The 13,666-nt window shown below is 48.5% G+C and overlaps 1 protein-coding gene across 1 annotated transcript; it reads left to right on the top strand.

The window, feature by feature from the left end:
- Positions 1 to 377: 377 nt before the first annotated feature.
- On the top strand, positions 378 to 13,207 carry LOC311193698 (regucalcin). Its single transcript, XM_084266616.1, has 7 exons — positions 378 to 412; positions 923 to 1,087; positions 4,240 to 4,422; positions 5,684 to 5,899; positions 7,489 to 7,620; positions 11,994 to 12,148; positions 12,871 to 13,207. The coding sequence occupies exons 2-7, from the start codon at positions 925 to 927 to the stop codon at positions 12,919 to 12,921; spliced, it is 900 nt and encodes a 299-aa protein (XP_084122742.1). The 5' UTR covers positions 378 to 412; positions 923 to 924; the 3' UTR covers positions 12,922 to 13,207.
- The last annotated feature ends 459 nt before the right edge of the window (positions 13,208 to 13,666 follow it).

Raw genomic sequence — 13,666 nt, 5'->3', positions numbered from 1 at the left:
CCCTCCTCTTCCTCCCGGCAGGTGTTGGCGGGGGGCGCTGAGCTCCCCCAGCTCCAGCACCCCATGCTGCCTGCTATGCGCGCTGGCTTTGCCGCGCTACCTGGAGACGATGTCAGGAGGCTCGACCTTGGCCAGGGAGAGCGAGATGAGCCCTCCCAACCCAGGGCAGGACGCGCTCGGGTCCAGTCTTAGACCCCAAGCCGGGGGTGAGGGGAGGGGGGTGAGGGGGTGGGCGGGGAAGCTACCCCAGCCGCACCCGCCCCTGCCCCTGGCGAGGGCACCCAAGGCCGGGCCGCCGCCGTCCCCGGAGCCCGGCGGAGCGTGGCCACCTCCCCTCCCGTCTCCCCTCCCCGCTATAAGAGCGGCGGCGGCAGCGGCGGGCCGCGACCTCGGGCTGCGCTGCTGGAAGCAGGTAGGGCCCGCGGGGTGCCTGCCCGCGGCTGCGTGCGGCTTTGTGTCGTCGCTCTTTTCCCCCGTGCCTGTGTGTTTAAATCAGGCCGCCCCGCGCTCGGCACCGCCGACGCCGCGGGAGGTGCGGCCCGGCCCGGCCCGCCAGCCGGGCGTGCGGGTGCGGGCCCGCCGGCCGAGGGGCCTGTCCCGCCCGGGCCCGGCGCCCATCCGCAGCCCGGGGTTTGGTTGGGTCCCTGCCCATCGTTTTGTTATTCTTGCCCCGGTTTTGTTTTTGTTTTGCTTTTCAAATCCGCCGGCCGGCGCGACGGCAGGTAGGGCTGAGCACCGGCCCGCGGGGTCCCGGCGGGGCCCCCCGGCCGGCCCCGGGCACTCTGCCGCCGCCGGGCCGGGCCGGGCTCTCCCCTCCCGCAGGCTCGGGCCGGGGGCCGGAGGAGAGGCGAAGGCGGGGAGGGGGGGGAGCGCACGCCGTTGGGCACACGAATCGTTCACTCAGGCGCGGTTTTCTCCGCAGGGATGTCATCCGTAAAGATCGAGTGCGTTGCCAACGAGGGCTACAGGATCGGGGAGTCGCCCGTGTGGGACGAGAAGGAGAGCGCTCTCCTCTGCGTGGACATCACGGGCAGGAAGGTGTGCCGCTGGAGCTCGGTCACCAAGCAGGTGCAAGCCATCGCTGTGGGTAAGGACCGGCTCGGACCGGCGCTCTGTGCGTGGTGGCAGGACCCCGCGCCAGCCGCACGGTGCTCACCGCTCGGAGACCTCTCCCTAAACCCCACTTCCGGAGGCCGAGGAGGCTTGTGCTGTGCTCGGGCGCTGGGTGCTGGCCTGGCTCGGTCCTCAGGACTTTTCTTATGGATTTTGGGCTGTTGGGGTCTGTTTGGCCGACTTCTCTTTCCCCAAAGCTGTTCGCAGCTCTCTTTTGCTCCCTCTTGTCCCAGAGGTCAAGTTCTGCTGTTGGTATCTGTGGGGTTTTCTTTATGGATACGAATGAGCAATGCCAGTGATGTTTCCTTGATTGGAAGAAAATTTATCGTAACGATTTAAGAAGATGTTACTTCTTCAGGGTAACTGTGTTACCAGATAAAAGCCTCAGTAGCTCAAGTGTTTATTCCAGAAAGGAAGAGAAAAAGAAAGGGCTGCAGATGTGCTTATTGATGTGATAACATAAACATTTATCTGTCTAAAGACAGCTTCTTGAATGGTTTAAGTACTCGGATTCGCTTGGTGAAAATCACTTACTCTGCCCACTCATAAGCTGCTCCCATTACTCACAGTAAATTGACTGGGCTTACCTGCCCTTCGTATTACTGTAGTTACTGGTTTGAAGATGACAGAAGGCCTGATACTAATTGTGGAAATGTTGCTTCCCATGCTTATTTGCTCTTAGCTGAGGGAGCGTGCTTCTCCCTGTCTCCCCCCCACCCCAGCTCAGACCTACTCTCAGAGGTGTTACATGTGGCCTCTCTGGAGGTGTAGAAGGGATGGTAGCTTAAGTAGCTGTATTTTTCTTTTACTTCCTTCTGTTTCCCCTGTTTAGTTGTCAAATAATTATAAATGGCTTCCTGATGAGGGGGAGCAAAAGGGCAGGTGCCGATCTCCTCTCTTTGGTGACCAGTGATAGAACCTGAGGGAACTGCATGAAGCTGTGACAGGGGAGGTTTAGACTGGATATTAGGAAGAGGTTCTTCACTGAGAGGGTGGTTGGGCACTGGCACAGGCTCCCAAGGGAAGGGATCACAGCACCGAGCTTGGCTGAGTTCTGGAAGCGTCTGGACAATGTGCTCAGTCCCATGTTCTTACTTGGCCCTGTGTGGAGCCAGGAGTTGGACTCGATGATCCTTATGGGTCCCTTCCAACTCAGGAGATTCTGTGATTCTATGACAATATATCTGCCTTTGAGAATACCATGATTAAAAGACAAAAAACCCCCCAAATGCACTCAAGAGTGTGTGATTAAAATAGCAGGTTGATATCCAAAGTGGAAACTGAGAAAAATTGCTTGTTACTGAAGTTCATAAAGAATTACAGCAACCCTCCCCCTTACTCCACTTCAAATGCCCTTCTCCAACTCCACAGGGAAAACACCACTGCATGCATAACTGTGCTGAGGGCCAAGACCTTCTGGTCAGTTTTCTGTTTGGTGTAAAATAGGGTTGCAATTAAACCACTGCCTTTGGATGCTGCTTAACAGAGGCCTCTGGGGTGGCTGCAGGCTGAGCTGGGCACTAGGGCAGATAGGCTCAGCTCACTTTGGCTGTACTAGGGCAGTGAACAGTAGGGTGGCCACGTCCCCCCTGGCTACCCTGATGCATCCCTTTTCCCTGGGGTGCTTTGTAGTGAATTTGAGGGCCCATTTTCTGGCTGTAGAGGCTCCCGGGTGGGGGGTATGTGGGAGGAGGCTCCTGAGGTCTGTCCAGATGGAAGGGGTCCCATGGGCCACTGCCCTAGGTGTTTTCCTGGGAGAGCGGAGCGGTGCGTTCCCACGCTGCTGGTGTGTTGCCCTTACTGCTGGGGCAGGCAGAAAAAGCACTTTTGTTGGCCTGGTGAGCAGCCATCATGGATGGCATCACACAGCAAAAGGATTTCCTTTGGTGGGTGCCAGGCACTGCCAAGGGGACTCCGCCGAGCTCGGAGAAGGGGAAGGAGAAGTGGCACCTGCTCACCCAGCGTAGATGAGCCCGGAGCCCTGGCTGCCTCAGCAGTGCAGTCACATGCCTCTCGGTGCAGGAGTAGCTAGAGCTGAGCTTGCCATCAGGGGTGCATCTCAGGGGTGTGTGTGGGGGAGGCACTAGCATTCGGGGTTCTAGCATGGTGGTGCTGCTGCCACGGGTGCAGCGGGAAGGGGTGCCCCGAGCCAAGCGCCAGCAGCCAGAAAGGAGCAGCTCCTCTTGGCAGCAGTGGTGGTTGGTGGTGGTTATGTATGTTTGTGAAACTGTGACCTAATTATACCTCTGTGAAGCCATAAATACTAGAAATGTTTTATTTTCAAATTAGAAAGGTGGCGATTAGCCCTATGCATATTATCCCAGACTTTATTGCCCTGTTTAAAGTTATTATTCCTCACACCGTGTCTGATTGCAGGCTTTTACAGAAATGTTTCCTTCACACTCATTTCTCCCTTTTTTTTTTCTTTTCTTACTAATTCCTTTATAATACCCTGCAATTGAGGTTTTGCTGCATAATAGCTCAAATGAGTTCAGACTAACCATGGAGCATTTACTAATTTTCTTGTTAGCTTTAGCCTCTTGGGAAGTTCTCCCTTGCCTTGGTGTGCTGTTGGTGCTACTGAAGCCCTTCCAAAAGTGCAGAGCGTGGTGCAGGAGGGTGACTCTCCTGCCCACCCTGACCTGTCCCAGTGCAGCGATACTCTGTCTCCTAGAGTTAATGACTGAATGGCCGCGGAGCGCTGATTAACCCAGGAGCTGTGCAAAGCAAACACCGTTGCTCCAGAGCTCTTGTGGCAATCAATTTTTCCCTTGGGGAGGGGGGAACCCGCACAGTAGCCTGTTGTAAAAAGCATACAGGTCCTGTCCCCCTTTTTGTGTTCTTTCTGTTAAAGCACCTAGTAGAACCAGGTCCTGGTAGCAATTATCACTGCTGGGACCGGTGATAATACTCAAGTTCCCCATGTTTCTATGTCCCAAACTGGTGGTTCTCTTTATAGCAACGTTCTGTGTGCGCTAAGCGTGGCCTCAGTGTGTGAAAGACCCTTACTAGTGTGTATTTAAACATCATTTTTGTTGGAGTCTCACTGGATTTGGTGTGACTACTTGCATATCTCAGTGCCTTTCCATAGCCATGTACCTCTTTTCCCTTTCACCTTGTTTCTAGATGCTCCCGTGAGCTCTGTGGCTCTCCGGAAATCTGGGGATTATGTCATCACCCTGGGAACCAGGTTTGCTGCTTTGAAATGGAAAGAGCAGCTGGTAACCACCATTACTCACGTGGACAAGGATAAACCAAACAACCGATTCAACGATGGGAAGGTGGATCCCGCAGGGAGGTATTTTGCAGGTACGCTGCGCGCAGTTCCTTCCTTCTGCTGCTCCCTGAGGTTTCGGTGATGAGGTGCAGTGATCAGTTGTAGATGCAGCAAGTCATCCTTCATAGTGGAATGGTGGGGATCTGTTTATGTTGTCCTGAGGCAGAGCTTAACCCAATTTACTAGTCTAATTGTGTCGCCTGGACACCATCTCACCGGTATTGTTCTTTGAAACAGAGGCCCACTGTGCAGGGCCTGCACAGTTAAAGGACACAGGCCTTGGCTCCTCCCCACTGCCACACTGGTTTTGAGTACTGGCAGAGTGCCAACAGAAAACACTTTGGCCAGTGAGAAATTTGTGATATTGTGGGGTTTGTTCTTCATCAGTTGGAATTTTTAGGTGGTATTTGTAAAAACTATGTGACTGTTCGGCCTGGAGAAGAGAAGGCTCAGGGGGATCTTATCCATTTGTCTTATGTACCTGGTGGGGGAGGAGCAAAGAAGACAGAGCCAGGCTCTGCCAAGTGGCAGGCCCACAGGCAGTGGGCACACACAGAAATTCAAGAAATTCTGCTTAAACATGAGAAAACTCACTTACTGATGATGATCAAACAGTGGGACAGATTATCCAGAGGAGCTGTGGAGTCTCCTTCTGTGGATATCTTCAAGAGAAAAAGCTACCCTGAGCAGCCTGTAGTGGCTGCCCCTGCTCTGAGCAGGGGCTGGGTCTGGGCGATCTCCAGAGGTGCCCTCCAGCCTCAGCTGTCCCGTGATCCTGTCCTCCTGGTTTTTAAAACCTGTCTTGTAATCGGTTCCCCAGGCTTACTTTACCTTAACTTGCTTTTACCCAGCCTCTCAAGAGCCAGTCTCAGGTGCCAACTTTGAGCCATGATGGGGAGATTTGATTTGGAAAAGGCTTTAGTAAGACTTGTCTCTCTGCTCTTCAAGACTTTAATAAAGATTTGTGGGAAGTCAAATGCTGACCACACCTTTCTTAATATTTGAATGACTGAATAACACATTTAGCAGACATCACACTGCACACCATCTCTGCCACCATTCACAACAACAACAACAGGCTGCATTTTGTCATCTTCTGCTAAAAGCAGGCACTTCTGAAATTTACCTTTCTTTTTTGCTTTTAACTCACTTTCCTCCTCAAATTCCCGGAGCCCCTGCACTGTTCCCTTCTACACTGGCAGTGTGAGGGTTGTTATAGTGAGGGGTTGCAACCAAACCTGGAGGAGAGCCCATTCAAGCTGAACTTGCTTTCTGCCCTCTGGTGCTGCACAGGTACGATGGCTGAGGAGATTCGACCAGCCGTGCTGGAAAGACACCAGGGCTCCCTGTACACGCTCTGCTCCGACCTCTCAGTGGTGAAGCACTTTGATCAGGTGGACATTTCTAATGGGCTGGACTGGTCCCTGGATCACAAAACCTTCTTCTACATTGACAGCTTGTCCTACTCAGTGGATGCCTTTGATTATGACCTCCAAACTGGAAAAATCGGTATGAGTCATTGTATTCCTAAAAGAACTGTTTGTGCCTAAAGATTGTGATGCTTGTTACCATTCTGGTTATCATGCAGAGATGATCAGAGCTTTGGGAGTGCTTCCTCAGAAACCCCTTTAGAACAGCACGATGGAAGATGTATTAACATTCATCTCCACCTGCATAGGCTCCTCACTCAAACTAGTCAGAGGCTGTTGGTAGTATGATGAAGTATTTAAATCACACAGACCAGTCTGAGTAGCAGTCTGGACTGCTCTCACTAAACACAGTGTCTGATCTTCCTGTGCCAAGAGGGTTATGTGTTTCTTGTGTGGCTAGGTTTCTGTGCCTGAACGTAACTTACTACTGACAGCACAGGCAACCTAACAGAGAGCTCGTGCAAAAACTGCTGCTACCTCCTCTAGATCTTTTTTTCACCCTGTTTTGTTTTGGTTTTGTGTTTTTTTTTTTTAATATAAGCTCTCAAATGGAGTTTCTGCAGACAAAGCAACAACTGGAAAGCAGTAACTCAAACCCTCTTCTTCCTCCACTTATTTAAAACAAAGCAAAACAACCCCTTCAGGGCTTCTACAAGCCTGGGCAAAAGGAAAATTCCAGTGACTTGGACTAATAATTGGCTTTTGAGTACATGGACTGCAGTATTTTGCTTTAAAAGAACCCAGTCGTTTTGATAATTGATTTTAAAACTGTGACTTCAAAGTCTTAGGTACAGCATCTTGTCCAGATGTGTCTCTGCTGTGGTTCACAATTGAATTTCTCTTTAGGAAACAGGGTGGTTCTTTCTCACCCGTGCTCGCTAGTTCTCTTTCTGTGGGCAGTCTGACAATCCCCAGGAGCACAAAGGAAACTCATTAAAAATATTACTACATATGAGAAACATTGAAGTTGTCAGAGCATAAAGTAAACAATGTTGGAAAGTTGGTTTTAATTTTCTTTAGTAACAGTGGATGGAGATTCAGATAGAGCTGTTTGTTTTTAGGTTGATGGGCTGCCTTTGAAGTCGAGGCTTTTTCTAGCTCTGTGTTTATATAAACTCTCTGTTTGTATATCTGAAGGTCAGTTTTGTGTTGGAATAGTGATTATTGGCACGTTCCAGCAATCTGTTTGAAACCTCTCCAGTTCTCTGACTGGAAGTGACCCATATTTGAAATGAGTCAAACTGCTTTTAAAACAAGTAATTAATTTTCTGGGGAGATATATATATGTGTGTGTGTGTGTGTGTGTATATAAACCAGCATTAATTTATTCAGTTATTAATTTAATATTGTGAGTAGGGGCATTTATTTATTCAGTTATTCATTTAATCTTGTAAGTAGGGGGAGCACAAGTGGCAGGCTAGAAAAGAACATCAGGGGAAAAGGATTGTGCTTTCAGTGGATTGAAACGGATCTACAGGCTTTCACGCTGAGAAACAACTGTCTTGGTGAACAAGCAGGGCAGCAGGCTCCACCTATTCCTTTCTTACCAGGGACTTCAGCACAGCTTTTGGAAATAACAGTATGAATAACAACTCTGCTGGGCTGTGCCTGATACAGATTGTAACAACTCCTCTCGCTTAGTTTTGTTGTGGTTCTTCTACCCTGCAGGCAACCGTAGGAGTATGTACAGGCTGGAGAAAGAGGAGAGCATTCCCGACGGGATGTGCATTGATACAGAGGGCAAGCTCTGGGTGGCTTGTTACGATGGTGGCAGAGTGATTCGTCTTGACCCTGAGACAGGTAAGCCCTTGTAATGGGTAGACTGGAATTCTGTGTTTAAAAAATGAAAGAAAAAAATACAAGCAAAGAATGAGAGGGTTTCCACTTACTTCCTGCTCTTTTTAAAAATACATCTTATTTTCCAAGCAATGATATCTTCCTGCTCTCAGAAGTTAGCTTTGTCAGTAAGTCCCCTTTGATCCCAGCCTCTGTTGTGCTGGAAAAGGTAAAGTTGCAGAGGAAAATTACCATTTTACCATCCTCTTGCATCCTCCAAAGTTAAGATCAGTGTTTACCTTCCTGATAAGTGATGTGGAAGAAAATTAATAAACCATGAATCGGCAAAGATGACTTCAGCCATTCTTTTGTCTTGTTTCTTCAGCTTAGAGTATTCTTTTGGGCAGCCTACTGAGGTTAATGCAAGCCCCACATGTCGCTGCTGCCAGCAGCGTTTTTTCTTGTAGAAAATTATTTACAGAGTATATTTTTCTGATTGAAATAATAAAAAAATCTATTTAATGATTTCCATGGCATTTTGTCATTCCCACAGTAAGGTTTTGGGCGTGCCCATTGTCTGAGCTTGTTGTGTTCATGGTTTGGCCTTTGGTGGCCTGCCAGGCATGATGTAGCCTGGGTAAAAAAATAGGTGTAAAGCACTTCAGAGGGACTGAACCACACCATGTGCGAGGGGCCAGGAGGGCGAGAGCAGGAGCCCGATTTTGACAGGTCCCAGGCAGCACAGGTTTCCATAGTGCAGCATGGGAGCAGCTGTACTGTGTGGCATCTGGGGTCTCTTGAACCCAGGCCCAGCCCTAAGAGAACTCTAAGGGGTTTGTGGGGGTGCAGCTGTAGGGGTGCCAGCGTCCCCTGCCGCACACCGTCTCTGCAGCTCAGAGCAGACCCTGGCGCACACGTGCACCAGGCGGCTCAGATTGCAGACTCGTTCCTGTCTCTGGTGGAACTTCTTACTCACATCTCAGGCTGTGCTTTTCAGCTCACCTTTTGATTTGTACCAGTCCAAGGTCTTGCCAACCTGTGGGACTTCCTTCTGTCCTGCAGAGTCTGCAGTCTGACCATAGGAGGAGGAAGCTCCATCTGGGAGATGCCAGCATCTCTAAGACCTGTTTCTGGTTCCACATCTTTCCCGTTCGGTGGGCAGAGCACTCCTTGGTGACCTCCACCAGACCTTTGAATACCCTTCTGGAGCAGCAGACTGCCATTTTTCCTCTTTGGTTCAGTGCTTCTGCCTTTTTCCTCCCTGGTCTTCCTTTTTTTCACTTGTTTTCCCTTTTCTCCTCCCTTCTGGAGGTATTTTCCATTATGGACAGGAGCAACGTCTATAAACATATGCTCAGGGGAACTGTAAGACTAGGGAAAGCAGAGTATGTATCCCCAATGCATTGCCAGCCACCCACTATGCCCATCTCAGGGCCTTTCAGAGCTGGGTGTGATTTCCATGTTATCTGTAGCAGCCAGGGGGTTTCTCCCCCTGCCCTCATAAAGCTCCCAGCACCCACAGTGAACAGTAGCTGGAGACTTCATGGGTCAAGTGTCCCTGTCAAAAAGAGCCACCTTCTTTGTGAGTGTCTCATGCTTATCTGCCCTCTCTGTGCTATCATTTTAAAGTAGTGTCTGAAATCTTCGATTTTGTGAATTCTCAGTGAGCTGTTAACTGTTTAGGGATGAGGAGGACCCAGACAGGTTTGAAGATAATGCCATGAAAGCCTCTCTTTTCATGCACAATAGCTCTTTAAGTGTGGCTGGAAGGACTGTCAGACAGTTGCAGATACATGCACTGATAAAGAGCGTTTCTAAAGCACAGTGAGGGCTTTCCAGGTTTCCCTGATAAGCAAAGCTTGGACTGCTGTTTTTAGGGGGATGGGTGAGGTGTGTGTTTGACATCTTTTATAAATTGAGGTTTTGACCTTCAGAGTGAAGCAGCTTTTCAGGCCTAGGCTTCTTTAGCCTGGGTAGCTGCTGCCTTTAGATTCGGGATGTGTTGCAGGGCAAGGCTGTGATGACTGATCCCGCTGGGTTTGCAAGGGGCTTGGGAAGGATGTCTGACTTGTACATGCCAAATCTTGTTATACCTTCCAGCCGCTTAGGGACCTGCTGGTTTTATGCAATCATGTCTTGTAATTAGGACTTAAATAATTTATAGTTCTTCCTAATTAATGTATTTGATTGCACGGGGTCTGAAAGACCTGCTAAGTTTCTCTCTCCTACAGATACCAAACACAGATGGATTTCAAAACATCCAGGTGCAGATTTTCTTCCACCTTCAGGAAGATGTTGCTTGTCTTAGAGCTTTGTAATCAGTATCTGCCAGGCTGTTATCTGCTGAGATCACTCTGCAAGTACCCTCAGGGTCTCTTCCCTGGTCTCTGGAGCTCATGCCTCTTCCCTTCCAGTGTGTGTTTTTTGAACGCTTTCTCACTCATTTCCTCCCAGACTTGATGTCAGCCAGGTTCTAGGGTGGCCTCTGGTTTTTATAAGCCACCCTGTAGCCATATAATCTTTTCACTGCCAGCTGACCAGGTGATGGCAAAGTACTGCTGCAGCCAGTTGGCAGGAGCATTGTCTTGGTCCTTGTCCCAACCACCAGACAAATCTCCTCTGATTTTCTAGAAAATTCTGAAAAAATTGCTCTTCTTAGGTGAATAACAGGTAACCAGACATGCAAATGATCTCTTACAAGGTAAACACTATTACACTAATTTTGATTATTTTTCCCCGTATTTTGGTTTTGATCTTTACTTTGGCCCTTGTGGGTCAAAGTGCCTGCCAAATAAACTTTGTATACAGCATTGGGAATGCCAGAGTGCTGAAACTGCCCTGGCTATTGCATACAAGGGGTTCTTTGACCACCGGTCACTTGCTGTTTACTTTTGTTTATTTTGGGATTAAAAGGCAGTTTAAAAGTACCCAGCTCACATGTCAGGGTTTTCAGTGAAACAAAGGCAATTCCCTCTGGGTTCTGGGTGTACTGGCTACATCCACACTGGCAAGTAAAATGGATCAGGAGATGTCCTTTAATCCAGCACTGTCTGGCGTATCATAGCTTGTTTGGCACTGACAGGCTGACTTTGCACACCAAAACAGAGCCCAAACTGCCCCTGGGGAGCAGGTTCCCCAACCAGGGGTGTGAAAATTGCACCGGGACTGCTCCAATGGCTTCATAAGGTGGCTCTGCTTTCGCCTGTGCCTGTGACCCATTCAGTGTGAAGCCGTTTGGCCTGCGCTTGTGTCGGTTTGTTGCAGCCCTGCAAGGGACCAAGATGCAGTTTGTTGGGTGAGGGAAAAGGTTTTGGAGCACATAAAAGGGAAGACAGGTGCTCGCTTCGATAAACACCTCCTGGGAAATGGTGCCCGGCTCTGAAGCTGACCAAAAACTTCTCTCAGGTCCTAAGCAAGACAAACTTCCCTCTTCTTCCTCCTCCTTGTAGGGCTCCCAAACATCACAGTTACTCTCCTCCTATTTCTAACGCACAGCTAAACAGTTAGTTACTGTAAGAGGACCGAGCCCTTCACCCCTGCAATCAAAGGAGCAGGGAAAGTCTTTTGTAAGGAGATTCATGTGCTTTAGAGTGTTTCCAGAAACACTAAATAAAACAGGCGTGGTGGGTGTGAGCACCTACTCTCCAGAATTAGGATGAATTTTATAAAACCGCTGTAAGGTGTCTCAGCAGTCTCCTGCTTAAGGCTGGAGGCAGTCTGTTCACTACTGGCATTAGGACGGTAGCTATTGGTGGGTATAATAAATGTGTAGCATTATTTATGGCAGCTCCAAGATTCTTGTGAACCTCAGTCATGTCCCATGATCCCTGTTTTTATGCAAGCTTGATTTTGGAAGGCTATTGAAATTTCAGGGGAAAAACTTCCAGGAATGACCCTTCCTTGACTGCAGGCGGTAGAGGTGTGTAGCACGAGGTATTCCTCGGCAGGGCTGCGCCAGGGCTGCTCGCTCCAGGCTCCCTTTGTAGTGAGAAGCAAGAAGAGTCAGCAGGTCTGGGGCGTGATTCATGTGACCTATTTTAGTGAGGAATTATACCCCATTTCCATTTGACTGCATGGGCAGCCTGAGATGATGAGCTCAGATTCACACGTCCCTGCTGTGGATCTTAGCATTTAATTAGAGGACAGGCTGGGATTGGGGGTGGGATTTGCTTGTGATAACAGAGACTAAAATTTGTCGAATTAAACCTCGTCAACAGCACGGTTCACAGGAGCCTGGCTTCTCCCTGTCACATCTGAGGCTCAGCATGGCACCTCCCCTCGCCCTGGGTACCCGCTTTTGTGGAACACCTGGCTCCCTGCCGGTTCTTCACAGTAATTTGTTTACATTTCTTGTCATAAGCAGACGAACGGGAAACAGCATGCATATTTTTCTCCAGGAAAAAGACTCCAGACTGTGAAACTTCCTGTTGACAAGACAACTTCCTGCTGTTTCGGAGGGAAGGATTATTCAGAGATGTATGTGACTTCTGCCAGTGATGGAATGGATAAGGAGTGGCTTTTGCGGCAGCCGCAGGCTGGTGGGATTTTCAAGGTGAATGACAACTTTTTCCTGCCAGTTTAGAAGGCTGGGTTGTTTTTTTTTTCCCCTCCAGCATTTTCAGGTAGCAAACCAGTTGGGAGTGGTGGGAGGTGGGAAGAAGTGGTTGTTAGAACATCAGGCATGTTAAGCTATTGTTCTTCTTTTTCGTTCCTGTTGCAGGATGGGAAAGTGTGATGTAGTTAGAGGTTTGGAAATAGTTTTGGGTTTAAAAGTTGTAACAAAGCTGATACTGCAATTTTTCTAGGCGCTCACCTCTTCCTACTTCTCCCCCTCCCAACACAGTTTGTGTTTTCTATTTGTCATGGAAAGAATGTGTGAACACTTGTGTCTTAATCAGTGTTAGATAAAAGCATCAGCTTTTATTTACTCTCTAGTTAGTTATAACTAAATTACTGGGATTCATTTTAAAGCCCAGCTCTTCCCTGTGCGTGCTTACAGAAGGTTACATTGTGACCTGCAGCATTAGTGGTATCTGAGAAGAGGCTTTTGGGAAGTGGACTCTGGCCTGGGATGACTGAGCTTTAGAGAAGGAGCACAGGTTGAAGGTCCTGGCTGCGAGCTCCTGTCTGCAACATGTAATAGGATGTGAAGTCAGAGAGGACAGTCCTTTTCTCAATTCAAGCTTGTCTAGTTGTGAACAGAAAAGCAAGTGTCTAAGAGTGGTGAATTATTGCACTAATCTTTGTTTTTCCTTTCCTTCTCTGTTTCAATAGATAACTGGGCTGGGGGTGAAAGGAGTCCCACCGTATCTATTTGCAGGTTAAGTATATGCTCTTCAGAATGGATGAGAGTGGACTGACAAGCAAGACATGTCGGAAGGTCTTAGTTATTCTGGTGTTCAGCATCTTTTGCTTTGAAGCCATAACACAATTATATCACCTCACCAGGAAAGAATGGAAAAACTACTGAAATACATGGAGTATTTTCCCCCTTTAAACTCTTTAAATACCTGACGGTGCTTTTCCTATTGTGCTAAAGATTCTTACCCTAATAAACTACTGAATATTGTAACTTTCTTTTATGATTAAATAATGCTTTCATAACTTTTCATTCTTTATTCCCCTGTCTCATTTGCAGCTTGATGCTCTATTGATTTATTTATTACACCGCTGGTGTCTCAGATGTTTTCCAAGTTCCTCATAAAATACCCATTTGCGGTCTTACTGCTGCTCTGAAGCATCAGTTGTCCCATGATGTCCCCCACAACCGAAACATGAGCCCTGGTTACTGTGTGCCTGCAGCTTCCTTTTTACCTTTCCATTTTTAAGGCCTCAGCTGTGGTTGTGCTTAAAGTAACTGTGATTGGCTGGAGCCGGTCATCCCTCTCTCCCCATGTAATGAGTGTAATTACATTGCCTGCTTTGTTAAGCATGAAAACAAACTTTTGGGATCGAGAACTGTATCTTTGTCCTCCCTCAGAAGACCTCGTCCTTTTTGGGGGTGATCTCTGATGACAGGAAAGCATTGGGCGTTCTTGGCTGTTTGTGTTTAGAAGAAACCACCCTGGCA

The sequence above is a fragment of the Gallinula chloropus genome (assembly GCF_964237585.1).
Source record: "Gallinula chloropus genome assembly, chromosome: 1".
In the NCBI taxonomy this organism is placed as follows: domain Eukaryota; kingdom Metazoa; phylum Chordata; class Aves; order Gruiformes; family Rallidae; genus Gallinula; species Gallinula chloropus.
This window is presented reverse-complemented; position numbering and strand designations above follow the sequence as displayed.